This window comes from Vanellus vanellus (assembly GCF_965231255.1).
Source record: "Vanellus vanellus genome assembly, chromosome: 2".
Classification (NCBI taxonomy): Eukaryota; Metazoa; Chordata; class Aves; order Charadriiformes; family Charadriidae; genus Vanellus; species Vanellus vanellus.
The window spans coordinates 89,156,553-89,169,935 of NC_138906.1; the positions used below are offsets into that span (position 1 = coordinate 89,156,553).

At 35.5% G+C, this 13,383-nt stretch overlaps 1 protein-coding gene across 1 annotated transcript in view; it reads left to right on the forward strand.

Moving 5' to 3' along the window:
* The window catches only part of DNAH5 (dynein axonemal heavy chain 5), a gene marked incomplete at both ends in the record, with an annotated part of 140,940 nt that overhangs the window by 98,547 nt on the left and 29,010 nt on the right, over positions 1-13,383 (forward strand). The window contains 9 exons of the mRNA XM_082499404.1: positions 1,129-1,243; positions 1,504-1,680; positions 4,809-5,012; positions 6,461-6,640; positions 7,711-7,848; positions 8,451-8,586; positions 10,023-10,339; positions 11,620-11,775; positions 12,198-12,380. Of these exons, the coding sequence (XP_082355530.1) occupies positions 1,129-1,243; positions 1,504-1,680; positions 4,809-5,012; positions 6,461-6,640; positions 7,711-7,848; positions 8,451-8,586; positions 10,023-10,339; positions 11,620-11,775; positions 12,198-12,380 (1,606 nt within the window). The remainder of the gene's footprint in view (positions 1-1,128; positions 1,244-1,503; positions 1,681-4,808; positions 5,013-6,460; positions 6,641-7,710; positions 7,849-8,450; positions 8,587-10,022; positions 10,340-11,619; positions 11,776-12,197; positions 12,381-13,383) is intronic.

The window sequence follows — 13,383 nt, forward strand, 5'->3', positions numbered from 1 at the left end:
GTATCCTCCTGATACAAACATGTAAGAAACAACCTGGGTGCTTTTGGTTTTGTGATCATAGAGCCTAATTTAGTCTGCTGAGCTTTTTAGTTATAGACCATTAAAGTGATTTTGATATATTCATTCTCCTTTTCAGATACTTTATTAAACTAATGAAGTCTATTTGCAGATTTATCTTCATGTCAGAAATACTCAAATAGAATGTAAAATTAGCATTTAGTGTGTCCATTGGTATCACTCTTAAGAAAAATTGTCTTAGTTTTGAAAGACTGGCACAAAGAGCTGGAAGCCTTTAGGGAAGACTCAAACTAGTTTATTTCACTTTGAAACATTCTTTGGCTTCAAAGCCAAATTGAGTTAGATATCTGCAGTTATGTTATGGGTGAAGACTTGTAAAACTTGTTTCACTTAACCTTTCACAGTCTGAATTGCTTTGGCAGGTGTTACTCTTTAAGTGTTCTCCTGTATTTGTTTAGCTGTCCAAGAACTGCTTAGCCTTTGCAATAGCAGCCTCTGTAGAGGCCACTTAAACTTGTCTGAAAAGTCCCAAGTGAGGACTTACTTTTTGATAGACAAAAAGCACTGTTGAAGGGGCGTTTTAATGCTGAATGAGAAAAGTGTTATCTCAATGTTATTTTTCTGTTACTTTCTTTTGGTTGGACTTGATTTCAATATTTTGATTTTATTAGCCTTTTCAATATCCTCTTCAAACAAAAAATAGTGATTTGAGATATTTCTCAGGATTCTAGTGATGAGAAAATTCTTTCTGCTGCTTAGAACTCCTTCCTTTGAGTATCAGGTTGGAGCTCAATAGGGATGGTGATGTATATGGAACCAACGTATGGGATTTTTGTGCAATAATAAAGGCATACTGCTTGAGTTAGAAGTGGATAAAATTTCAAGCCACAGACTCTCTTAATTTAATTCTTTATTGTTCACTTTCTTTATTCTGAAGGCATCAGACACTGGTGTGAATGTTCCTGTACAAGTTTTATTTTTGGTGTAAAACATCTTTTGCTAGTGTTCATTCTGATTGATGTGATTCATTCTATTGATGGAATAATTTGGAAAGCGGAGTGTAAATTACATAGAGAATTACATGCTGCTTATTTTGCTTTTTAACTCCAGAATGAATACTGGACTGGAAAAATTGAAAGAGGCCTCTGAGTCAGTGGCTGCTCTAAGCAGAGAGCTGGAGGTAAAAGAAAAGGAACTTCAAATTGCCAATGAAAAAGCTGACATGGTATGCACAGCCTTCAAAATGTACTGCTGTTTGATTTTTTTTTCTCTTTATATTTCTTCTGTTTTGAAAAGATTAATCAAGTAAAAGGAAGTTAAGTGTTGCAAAAAAAGGGATCTTGGAAACTTATAACAGTGTTAAAAGTCATCTTGTTTGAATTTTCTGGTTCTGGAATTCAACAGAATTTTACAACAAAAATTAATACATTCTTCCAACTAGGTGTTTTCTTTAATATTTGGCACGTGGGTTTCCTCACATTCTAGGTATTGAAAGAAGTTACTGTAAAAGCACAGGCTGCTGAGAAGGTGAAGGGTGAAGTTCAGAAAGTGAAAGACAAAGCTCAAGCTATTGTAGACAGTATCTCAGTTGACAAAGCCATTGCTGAAGAGAAGTTGGAAGCTGCTAAGCCTGCTTTGGAAGAGGCAGAAGCAGCCTTACAGGTTAGTACTTGGACCATGTATAACATCATTTTACTGCTAAGAAGATGAGGTTCTTTGAGGAAAAAAAAAAAAAAAAAAAAAAAAAGAGATTGCAGGTGCATCAGTTGACAGAAAATGTATGGAAATAAATGTGCGTATTTTGAGGAATTTTAGGTTCAATTTTGTTTTTTCTTTTTCTACCTGAGTACCAAACCCAAAATATGCAGTTTTTCAGAGAAGGGCAAGTTTTAACTTTCATTTGAAACTATAGTTGGTATATGATGTGCTGCAGGTTGATATTAGACCAGTAACTGAATGTTGATGCTGTTATAAAACAGCTTGTGTGCAATGAGTGAAGAAGTGCTGTCCATGTAAAAACAGTTATAATTCCATCCAAATCTAAACCTCCTGCTTTATTTTAAGTTTTCACCAATGAATTGCATTTTGAATAAGTTTGCTGAGCCACTCTTTTCTGCCTTCTTCAAAAAAAATTTCTTTTTTCTTATGAGTTGTGGCATTACCCAGATTTCTGGCATTCGTCATGGGACTTCATGTCTGTCAACATATTCTTTTTGTAAAGCTTTTTTAATAGAGTGATAGCACTTTGCCCATATCTTTACATAATGCATCATTAATGATGAAAAAAAGATTAATTTTTGTTGAACTTGCATAGTATTTTTTTTAAAATGTCTGTTCAGCTAACTGTATAAGGGAATGTCCCTCAAGGCCTTTCTGTTGTGAGCAGCAGTAGTGGTATACAAAGTAAATCTAAAACTAGAGGCTAGCAGGGACCTGGCATCTCAAGAAATAGAGGAGTGAAGAAACCTGAAGAATAGAAAAACTTCAGAGGTTGTTATGTAGATTTACTGGAAGGTTTTCCTTTCCACTTGAGAGGCTGCCAACAGTTGTGGTGGTTAAAGACTATTGTGATGTTTCTTAAAATTGAAGTCTTCAAAATCTACTGTACGTAAGTTTTCATGGATCTTCTGAATGTATGACTTCACTTTGAGGGAGAGGTGCTTAGCAATCTCTGACTGCCATGATTCTTGAGCAGCAGAGTAGAAATGTTTAAATGAAGGCTGATGACACGACAGCTGATAAGATTGGAATAAGAGAGCAAGTCTGGGTCATAAGATCCTGATACTTAGCTACAGGGGAAAAGTGAAAACAACCCAACAAACCAGCCTGGAGGTGAGCAACCATTCTGATCAGTGCATAAACAAACAATGCTAACTGGGCAGTGTCTGAGGTATGAAAGGAGCGCCTGTGTCCTGTCTTGCATCTTATTACAGCTTACTTTCTGGTTTTGGCTAAAATTAGCAAACCAAAACAATACTGCTCTTCTTGAAATTTTGGATTCTAATAAACAAAAATCTGACTTCAAGGAAAAGCTAGCTACACTAGCATTATTGTGAGTCTTCACAATGGGGAAAGATAGTTGGGCTTGATCTTGAAATTCTTGCGTTTGCTATAATGAATTGCTCTGCCTGGGGCTAAAAGGGAAAGGAAAACTCATAAAAGCGAGCCTTTCAGCATGCATATCTGTATTCTCAGCATGCATTCATTCATTCAGAAACTCCTTTAAGCAAGAAAATTCTCTGTATGAGTCTATATAGGGCTGCACTTTTCAAAAAATGAATCTCACGATCATTATGGATTTGCAAATTCCCAGCTAAGGATTCCTACAACAGAATTCTGCTTGCAGTGTAGACCAATGTCTATTAAAATATTTGATAAATACAAGGGCCACTTCCCAGATAAAAAAAAAAAAATAAATCTGTAGTTTGTTATTTCACTCATTTTTTAACGTCGTTTAAGACAGCTAAATGCTATATTAAAAGAGAGGTAGATACAGAACAGCCTATAAGCATTTTTAAACATATAGTGAGATTAATTTTTTTAAAGTTTGAGTAAGAATTGTCAAAATTCAATAAAACTTAGTGGCACTTTAAATGCACAACCAGAAGTAAATAAATAAATAATCTGAAATTAAACACAGCTCTTTTGCCACAATTTGGATGGTAGCAAAAAAGGCTGGGCTGAATTTCCTAAAGGTCATTAATAAACACTGGTTAAAGTTTCCACACAGATATCTGGAAACACTCTGCTGAGTTATCAGGTGCACACTGAACGCAATGAGTAGTATGGTATTGAAGGGAAACAAAAGGCAGGCAGAAGGGATGTGATCAGGATAATCTGCAGTAATTTACAATCCCTTTCTTGAAGTATAATTAAAATCTTCCTTTGTGAATTCCCAGTGAGCCATGTGCTAGGCTAGAAGCAAGGTGTCATCACACCTGCAATAACCTGTTGCTTACTGTTTGTCACTGTCATGTACTCAGGCTGATTAAACTGCCTGTACATAAGCAAAGCTTCTGATCCAAGTTCCGTCTGTTATAGGAGTGGGGCTGCCTGTCAGCAGTTACCATTGTTCAGTGTTTTTTTTGCTCTGTATGTGGTGCAGTATGCACTACTGCTCAAATCAGCGCTTCTCTTAAGGAAACATCTTCAGCAGACCTTTCTGATATTCCTTTTTGATTCGTGATGTACACTAGAATTGTGAGTTATAGTATGAGATTTGCACCCTAAGCTTACTTACTTAGTAGGGCCTAGGTTTTCATACATTATTATATTTTATTTGTTTTTCTCCCAGGCTTGCTTCTACAACAGGAACATTCCCAGTAAGATGAATCAGAAGGTGCAAATCTATATGTGTATCAGGCCTTCTCACTGTTTTCCTTAATTCATGTTCATTTGCCAAATATCAACAGAATGTTTTTTCATTTCTAGACTCAGTTTCTGGTTAATAAGTTTGCATTTAAAAAAAAAAAAAAAGAGGTAAAATTTCAAGATGTTTCTGTTTTGCTCTGTTCTGTTAAAAATGTGCATGATAGTTTAAAGCTTTTAGGTGCTGCTGTGGAAGTGGCTGAGCTGAGGTTTCCTAGCAGTTGCTACGAGGTAGTAGTGAAAATCTGATTGGAGGGTCCTTCTAGCTTCATGCTTTTTAGAGGTAAAATTATTTTCAATCAAAAATAATATGAATAATTTTTTCTTCTCCAATGGATGAATACTGTTGGTGAGCTTGTGCTCTATGCCTTGTTAAATAAACAATAAGAGTAATTGCTTTACCCTTTGTTTTAAATTCATAGACAATAAAACCTGCAGATATTGCCACTGTCCGCACACTGGGTCGACCTCCTCACCTCATTATGCGTATCATGGACTGTGTGTTACTGCTCTTCCAGCGAAAAGTGAACAATGTGAAAATTGATCAGGAAAAATGCTGTACCATCCCATCATGGCAAGAATCTTTGAAACTGATGACAGCAGGGAACTTCTTACAGAACTTACAGGTGCCCGTGAAACCTTCTTTTTGATTATTTTTGGTTTTTTAAATTTAAGAAAATAGGGGACAGTGTTTTCTCTGAATATAGAATATAGCAGAATAAACGTGTACGGGAAATCAGACACGTAATAGATCTGAAATGATAAGGGCTTAAAAATAAGTACATTGTAATGAAAGAAACTTGAATCCTTCTGGCAAAGTCAGGTCATAAATCAATTATAATTTCTCCTAAGTAAGGCAATGAAATTGCTTTCAGTGACAAATGATTCAAAGCTTTAAGTATTTGGTTTGAATAGCCATTACTTACCTGTTTCATTAAAGCTGATAGAAAACATCTTTTTTCTGGTACCTAAATTTTAATTAATTTTCAGCATTGCAACTTGTGCAGTCGCTTGGAAAAGAATAGTTGATTATTAGGATTTATAAATCAGAATTCTTTTAAATTTGGGATTTTTGGCTCCATAACATGTGTCTAGAGAAATGGGAAGAGTAACTGGTGAATAAGTCCCTGCTCATAATTTAAACTAATAATATTACGATTAATCTACTCAGAATAAATTGTACATTGTCGGGCCCCACTGGGTGCTATTATCTGTGATTTCTGCAGTTTGAGGAGTTTACTTAATCTGTCTCTGGTCCAACAGAAAATCACAGATGGCAGGCTTGACCAACTTTGTGTATAGTTGGTAGTACCATGAATGCCATTTATGCAGTGCTCACATTGCATCTGCTCATGAGGATATTAAATTTACTGAAGGGCTTCAATGTTTCATTGCTTGTGCATAAATAAACCTATTTGTGCTTCAGGGAACAGCTATTTTTCAAGTTCATTAGTGACGGACTTTCAACATACCCTGTAAATAAATCTTGAAGACTAAACTTATATAGAATATTTGACCATCAAAATAAATTTGAGCGAGAAAATTGATAGTTTTTGGGGATGAAAAAAGGAAGAGATTTTTTTTGGAGAAAGGAGGTGGTCAAAATAAATTCTTAAAATTGAATACATTTCACTAATGAGATAGGGATTAAGGAGAAGACAGCTGGCTTGCCCTTTGAAAAGACTGTCTTGTAGAATGTATGTTTACGAACCAGAGCTAAGCTTTTCCTTTTCTTTTTGAAGATTGTTAAGTTACTTATTAAATCTTAAGGAAAATGGAATTTGAAGCAGGATATCAGTGATATTTTGTATCAACAATTAGCTGTGTAATGGTAATGGATAGTGTAATATAGCGAAGATCATATATGAAGGCAAACTTTTTCCATTTTGTAAGAATATAGAACAGAGTGGAATGACTTTGGCAAGCTCTCAAAGATTCATGAGACAAACAACTTTACATTAGCTGTTTGTAAATAACATTTGTGATATTGATAGTGTTCTGTGTGTGCTGACGTACATTTATGTATAATTTACATATAGTACATACATTATGTATATTGCACTTTTTTTTTTAGCAATTTCAAAAGGACACAATTAATGAAGAAGTGGTAGAACTTTTAAGCCCTTATTTTGAAATGGTGGACTACAACATTGAGACAGCTAAGAGAGTGTGTGGGAATGTTGCTGGCCTTTGCTCATGGACCAAAGCTATGGCTGTATTTTTTTCCATCAACAAAGAAGTATTACCTTTAAAGGTAAGCCTGTTAATCAATGGTAGGCACACAAATACCCTTTGCTCCTTCTCCTCTCCACCTGTGTGCACTTGAGGATTTAATCTGCTGGAAACATCAGCTGCCTCTCTATTTATTATCTTGAAAATATAGGGTGACAGAGCACTGGCACAGGCTGCCCAGGGAGGTTGTGGAGTGCCCTTCTCTGGAGATTTTCAAGACCCGCCTGGATGCAGTCCTGAGTAATGTGCTCTGGGCAATCCTGCTTTAGCAGGGGAGTTGGACTAGATGATCTCTAGAGGTCCCTTCCAACTCTGATAATTCTGTAATTCTGTGATTCTGTGAAAATAGTAAATCTACAGTAAAGCATATTTTAAGTGTACTACCACTTGTAAGTTGTCAAAATTATGAAAGAGATTGTGCACGTTTATGCCTCTGGGCCCCCTCTGAATGGAGTTGAAGCATCTGCCATCCAGTTTAATTCACTATTGCAATTGCTGTACTTAATTAAGACTTAAGTAGGAAAAAACTTGAGATTTGGTTCTTTTAATGTTCCAGATCTCAGTTCATAAGAAGACTGTACAAAGAACTGTTCATCATTGTTATTTAGAGAAAAACAGGCCTAAATAGTTGTTAAAAGGTAAGAATGAAAGTCAGGAATAACATGGTTAAGCATGATTTTAACACAGAATAGCTTGTATTTATAATAGGAATGATTGAGAAGGAAGCAAGATTTGTAGTTAGAGGTAGTGTCTTTCCAATGCATATTGGCTGGGAAATCAAATAGGCTTCTAGTGGCACCAGTGTTTTTTGCAGACCAGATAAGACTGACACTTTTGTGTCAGATGGAAAACGGCCAGTATTCCCAGAAGTTTTTATAATTATTTTTTCTAACTGATGTTAGACCAATGGCTTAACTTGCAGCTACCTGCAATAAGAAGTTAGTTCATTGTAAAAAGGTTTCAATGAATGATTAAATCTCTGAGCAGTTTGCTTTTGAAATGTAGTACAGTAAAACTCTTTGAGACACATTATAGCAAATGCTTTGAGATGTTGTATGTATGAATACACTTTTATATTTGTATACTTCATAGGCTAATTTAGCAATCCAGGAGAATCGCCTAACCACTGCTATGCTAGATCTGCAGAAAGCTCAAGAAGAACTGGGTGCTAAGCAAGAAGAATTAGATATTGTGCAAGCAGAGTATGAAAAAGCGATGAGAGAAAAACAGGTGAACTGCTCTTTACAGAAAAGAAATTGCCACCTTTACTTTAAGGAAAATTTAATGCATTCTCTCAATTTCACTATTATTCCTTGGAAAGGATGTTGGTGGACAGAGGATAAGAGATAGATATTATTTGGATCATGACTCTTTGGATCCCACCTCTCTCCTTCACCACTGATCATCTCCCTTCCTCCCTCTTACCTCCTCAACAACTATTTTATTTGGATTATTTGTTTAGTGCGTACTACTGCAACATCCAGTTTCATTAATGGATGTTGTCTGTATGTAAAGTATTTGAAATTCTGGGCAGAATTCCCCAGAGTTAATAGATACCAGGCGTTTTGCGTGTCATTTAACATGTCTGCCAACGTGAAAGTTACGAACAGAAATATTAAAAAGTTGAATCACATTCATGACAGATGCTGATAGTTTGTCCTGATATATTTTCTTCATTCCACTTTATCTCCTTCTCTGCATGGTGATATAAATGTTAAAGAATATATTTTTAAGCTGTTGTTTAACTACTAGTTTAATTAGATGTATAGATTTTTCAGGCCTGTCAGATACATGACTACAAACCATATTTCTTGGTGTATGATTTTCTTTAGACTTTGCTTGAAGATGCTGAGCGTTGCCGTCATAAAATGCAAACTGCCTCAAGTCTTATAAGTGGTTTAGCGGGTGAAAAAGAGAGGTGGACAGAGCAGAGTAAAGAATTTGCTGTGCAAACCAAGAGGCTAGTTGGTAAGCTTTTGCCCACGCCTTTGAACTTGGAAGTTAGTCACTTGTGTTGTAATGGGTAGTGAAACTGAAAACATTTGATATGTCGAACTTTTACTTTGTAGCTTAGCTTCCTTGTTGCTAAAATGAGAGTAATTGTTGTTCATTTTCTTGCTAAAGCACTGCTAGGTAAAAAACACAGTGTGAGATTAAAGTTCATATTTAAAAAAAAGATAATAAATACAATAACTGTATGCTGTGCGTGGGCTTTTACTTGGCATGTATAACGCAGTATGTACTTGGGACACTGATGATTTAACTTGGCTGATGTTTGTAGGCAGCGTGAGAGAGTGGTGTGTTAGCAAGTGCCAATAAAATGTCTCTAACTGGGGATATGCATGGAGAAGAGGAAGAGTGATATTCAGGCAGTGACATTTTTATGTAGAAATCAATATTTTTGAATGCAGTTACTAATGTTCATAAAACTTTTGTTTCTTAGAAGTTTCTTAGAAGTTCATTTTAATTTTATAAATATGCACTTGGAAAGTGCAGTGCTTTGTAATAAAGAATTAATTTATTGGTTAGATCAAGTAAATGAAATTTATCTTGTCCTTTACTGTGGTCTGAAGTTTCTTCTCTGACTTTTCCCTTGTAATGCTGTAAAAAGCAGATGTTGCATAGGTTGTATTATAGTAGATAGGTTGTATTTTTTTTTTTACTGGTATAACATGCATATGTATATTATTAACAATAAAAATACAGGATACCTTCCCACACACTCATCATAGGTTTTTTATAGATAACTTGAAAAAGTCTAAAAAACATCAGTGCTCAGTATAAAAGTACAGTATCTTCTCCAGTTTGAATCCTGCATTCTTATTTCAGAGGTACAAAAAAAAACCAAACCCAAACTATGGTGTCATGAAACTTACAGGGGCAATTTTGAAGCCAACCAGAAGATTAAAACTTGTCGCACTTAATACCTCCATAATGATGTCTGTTGCAATTTTTTATTAGTAGTAGTAATCAATATGTACTTAATTACTACTCCTAAATAAAGGTTCTTTTCTCCCCCCCAAAATATCCTTTAAGCCTGTTCTTATGATTGTGCAAGGAAATGATGGAATTGGAAGTTTATGAGTAAATTTATTCTGCCGTGTCCTGCTTGTGCAGGATCTGGTGTTTGGAATAGTATAGTGTGTGTGTGTGTTGGGTTGACTTTGGCTGGCTGTCACATGCCCGTCTTTTCCCACAGTTGCATTGTAAGGATAAAGTAAATGTGGCTTCTACTAAATGTAGCATTGTTTTACTGTGTAATGAGTGTTGGGGAAAAGGTTGATTCGTCATCTTTATGGGTCAAAGCGTGTTCTTCAGTTACCAACCAAACCATATAACAACTAGAGAAGGGAGCAGCTCATTCATGAATGTTTTGTTTTCTTTTTTTCCTTTTTCTCTTTAAGGTGATGTACTCTTGGCTACAGCTTTTCTGTCCTATTCTGGTCCTTTTAACCAAGAGTTCCGCAGTCTGCTATTAAATGACTGGCAAAAGGAAATGAAAAGCCGGAAAATCCCCTTTGGTAACAACTTGAACCTCATAGAAATGCTGACCGATGCTCCAACTATCAGTGAATGGAACCTACAAGGACTACCAAATGATGACTTATCCATACAGAATGGAATCATTGTGACTAAAGCATCTCGTTATCCTTTATTAATCGATCCACAGGCACAGGGTAAAATTTGGATTAAAAATAAGGAAGGCAGAAATGAACTTCAGGTAAAAGGAATGCTGGTGCTTTCATAACCCCTAGAAACTCTTAGCTCACAAAACAGTACAATTCAGTGATTCAAATAATACTTAGCAAATGCCTTTATTATAAAATGCCTAGTCTGGATATAATGGACATTTTTTTGGTAGATTTGAGATTTGGCTAGATATGAAAATATACATCTGAAGGTTATTAGTACCAGTGACTTAATTTGTTTAATGAATTTATTTTAATGAAGCATAAACTGTTGGAAAATAATCTGGAAGGGTAATGCCTGATGAGGGCTGAAGCATGTTTGCAAAATAGTATAAGCATTAGAAAAAAAACCCAAATAAGTGATTAATACAGGTTCATATAAATGTTTAAAAATCAAGATGCATAGTAAGATATTTTTATCATCTTTTAATCAGAAATTATTCATAACTAGTGTTGTCTTAGCATGGATGTCAGATGCTAAATATTCTGCAAATGTACACGGAACAGTATTGCAGCAACATACAGTCTGAGGCAAGATACATCAATTTAGTGCAAACAGGGGAAAATATTATAAAGGAAGTCCTTGCTTGCTACAATTATGATTACACAAATAAACCAGCTTTTTTAAAAGATATCCCTGAAAAAGATAAAGAGGAGTTTGAAGGATAATAGAGTGGCTCTGAGAGTATTACTAGGAAACGACTTTCATTCATGTTGATTGTTATCTCGGTGTGGAACCCTTTAATGGTTGCCTAGCCAGTTATGTTAAGAAACAATTATTAGACTTTAACTATGGAGTTATAAACAAACTAAGCTGGATGTACTTTGTGTACATGTTGAAAACTAATTACAGTTGTACTGAGGACTACTTTTTAAAGCAAAGACTATTTAATGGATTGTTCAATATAACCCTCTAATTTTCAAGGGGTGTGGGGGGGAGGGAAGCCCCAACCTTGCTGCAGTTTGACTTGGAGATGCTATCCAAGATAAAATTGAAGGTCATAAAAGGTTCCTGTGAATTTCTGGTCTAGTTGCCCCCATAGGACATCAAAACTTTAAGTGCTCAGCGTTGCTTTGCTTCTACTTTTGTAGTTGAAAAATAGAAGTTTCCATTCAATGGGATCTGAGAATATGGTACACTGATGCTACCTTTTCTTGTGGTCACAATCTTTGCTTTAATCCTTGTCTAACTGTAGGATCATTGTTTTTGTCAGTAATTTAAATAAAATGAAACAATTTATAAATAGAAAACAAACAAAAAGCTTGGTAACTGGGCATAACATAATATATAGGTCCATGGTTGTATTTTTAGATCACTTCTTTGAATCACAAGTATTTTAGAAACCACTTAGAAGACAGCCTTTCTTTAGGAAGACCTCTTTTGATAGAAGATATTGGAGAAGAGCTTGATCCAGCACTTGATAATATTTTGGAAAGAAACTTCATTAAAATTGGTTCAGCCAACAAGGTAAAAATAAAACAAATGAGTAAAGAAGTGGAAACAGCCCCCCGCCCCTCTTGCCCTCAACAAAATAACTCCTAATAAGTATATGACTATGAAAGATTAAACTCATGTTTAAATTTGGTTAATGCTAATACCAAAAAAAAGTAGAGTTTAAGTTTAAGATCACAAATAGTTAATATATTTAACCCATAGAGTTCATTATCTCTTTGCTTATGAAAATTTTAAAAAATGGAAATCATCTGTGAAGGAGTAATTTAAATTGTTCCATAGATATTCTTAAATTCTTTGCATCAGTCATATAATTTAAAGCTGGATTTTTATGCCTTTGAACAGAAAAATGTAACCTTTGTTTCTACATGCAGTATCTGAACGAGTGTGTACTGGTTCTTGATATCTCAAGACTTCTTTTTAATACTTTTCTTAAGGTGAAGGTTGGTGATAAGGAAGTAGATGTTATGAATGGCTTCAGACTTTATATTACTACAAAACTGCCAAATCCAGGTTACTCTCCTGAAATTAGCGCTCGAACCTCCATCATTGACTTTACTGTGACCATGAAAGGTCTTGAAAATCAACTCTTAGGCAGAGTCATTCTCACAGAGAAACAGGTAAAAGAATTAACTGTAGCTTTTTCCTGGCTATATTTCTTACATTTACCTGTAGAAGGTTTTGCTTTCATTTTAATTTATTACTCTGCATTCCCATATTGTAGGGTAACTTTCTGGCTCTTTCTATTGTGATTATTCTTAGTATAACCTATTTATGATGGTTTAAAAGCTGGCACAGAAGAAATTGACTCATTCAAGTGGAAGTATCTATTTGTCTTTATTGTTGCAACTGTACCATACTCGGTTTATTTTTCCTGCCTCAGTGAGTTATAACCTCATGAGAATGGCCTGTGAAAAGGAAAAGGGCCTTGAATAAAAACTGATATTCTGTCTACACACTTTGGAGCTCATGGCAACATAACCTGGTGCAAAGGATTCAGACTTAGTTATTTCCTAGCTCAAAGGGGAAACAGGCTAACTGCCTATTTTGACATTGCAGATGTATGAGTTGAAGAAGTCCAAGTTCAGGATGATAATTAGAAGTAATGGACTCAAATTGGAACATGGGAAATTCTGATTAGATATTAGGATAGAAAATAATTACATTAAGAGTTGTCAAAACCAGGAACAGATTACCCAGGGATGTTGTGGAATTTCCATTCTTGGAGGAGTTCAAGACTAAACTGGACATGGCCCTGAGCAACTGACCTATTTAGATCTGCTTTGAGCAGGGGGTTGCACTAGTTCATTTCTGGATGTCCCTTCCAAACAAATTATTCTACTGTTCTATGGTATCTTTGCCACTAACCCGGAATGGCTAATGGGTGGGCATACTGTGCTCTCTGGACCAGCTTCTTAGAGTGATGTACTCACTACTGCTTTGCTTGAGACCATCTGGGGATAGTTGGCTTGGATAGTTTGCTTGGCCTCTGCTTTTGCACCCTGTGGTTCAATGTTTCCTGGAAGGTCAATTCGGACATATCCCACCGTCTAACCCCTTTTTTTTTTTTCCTATTATACCTAATTATACACCTTTGGGAATTTGGGGGTTTCCCTCTTAAGT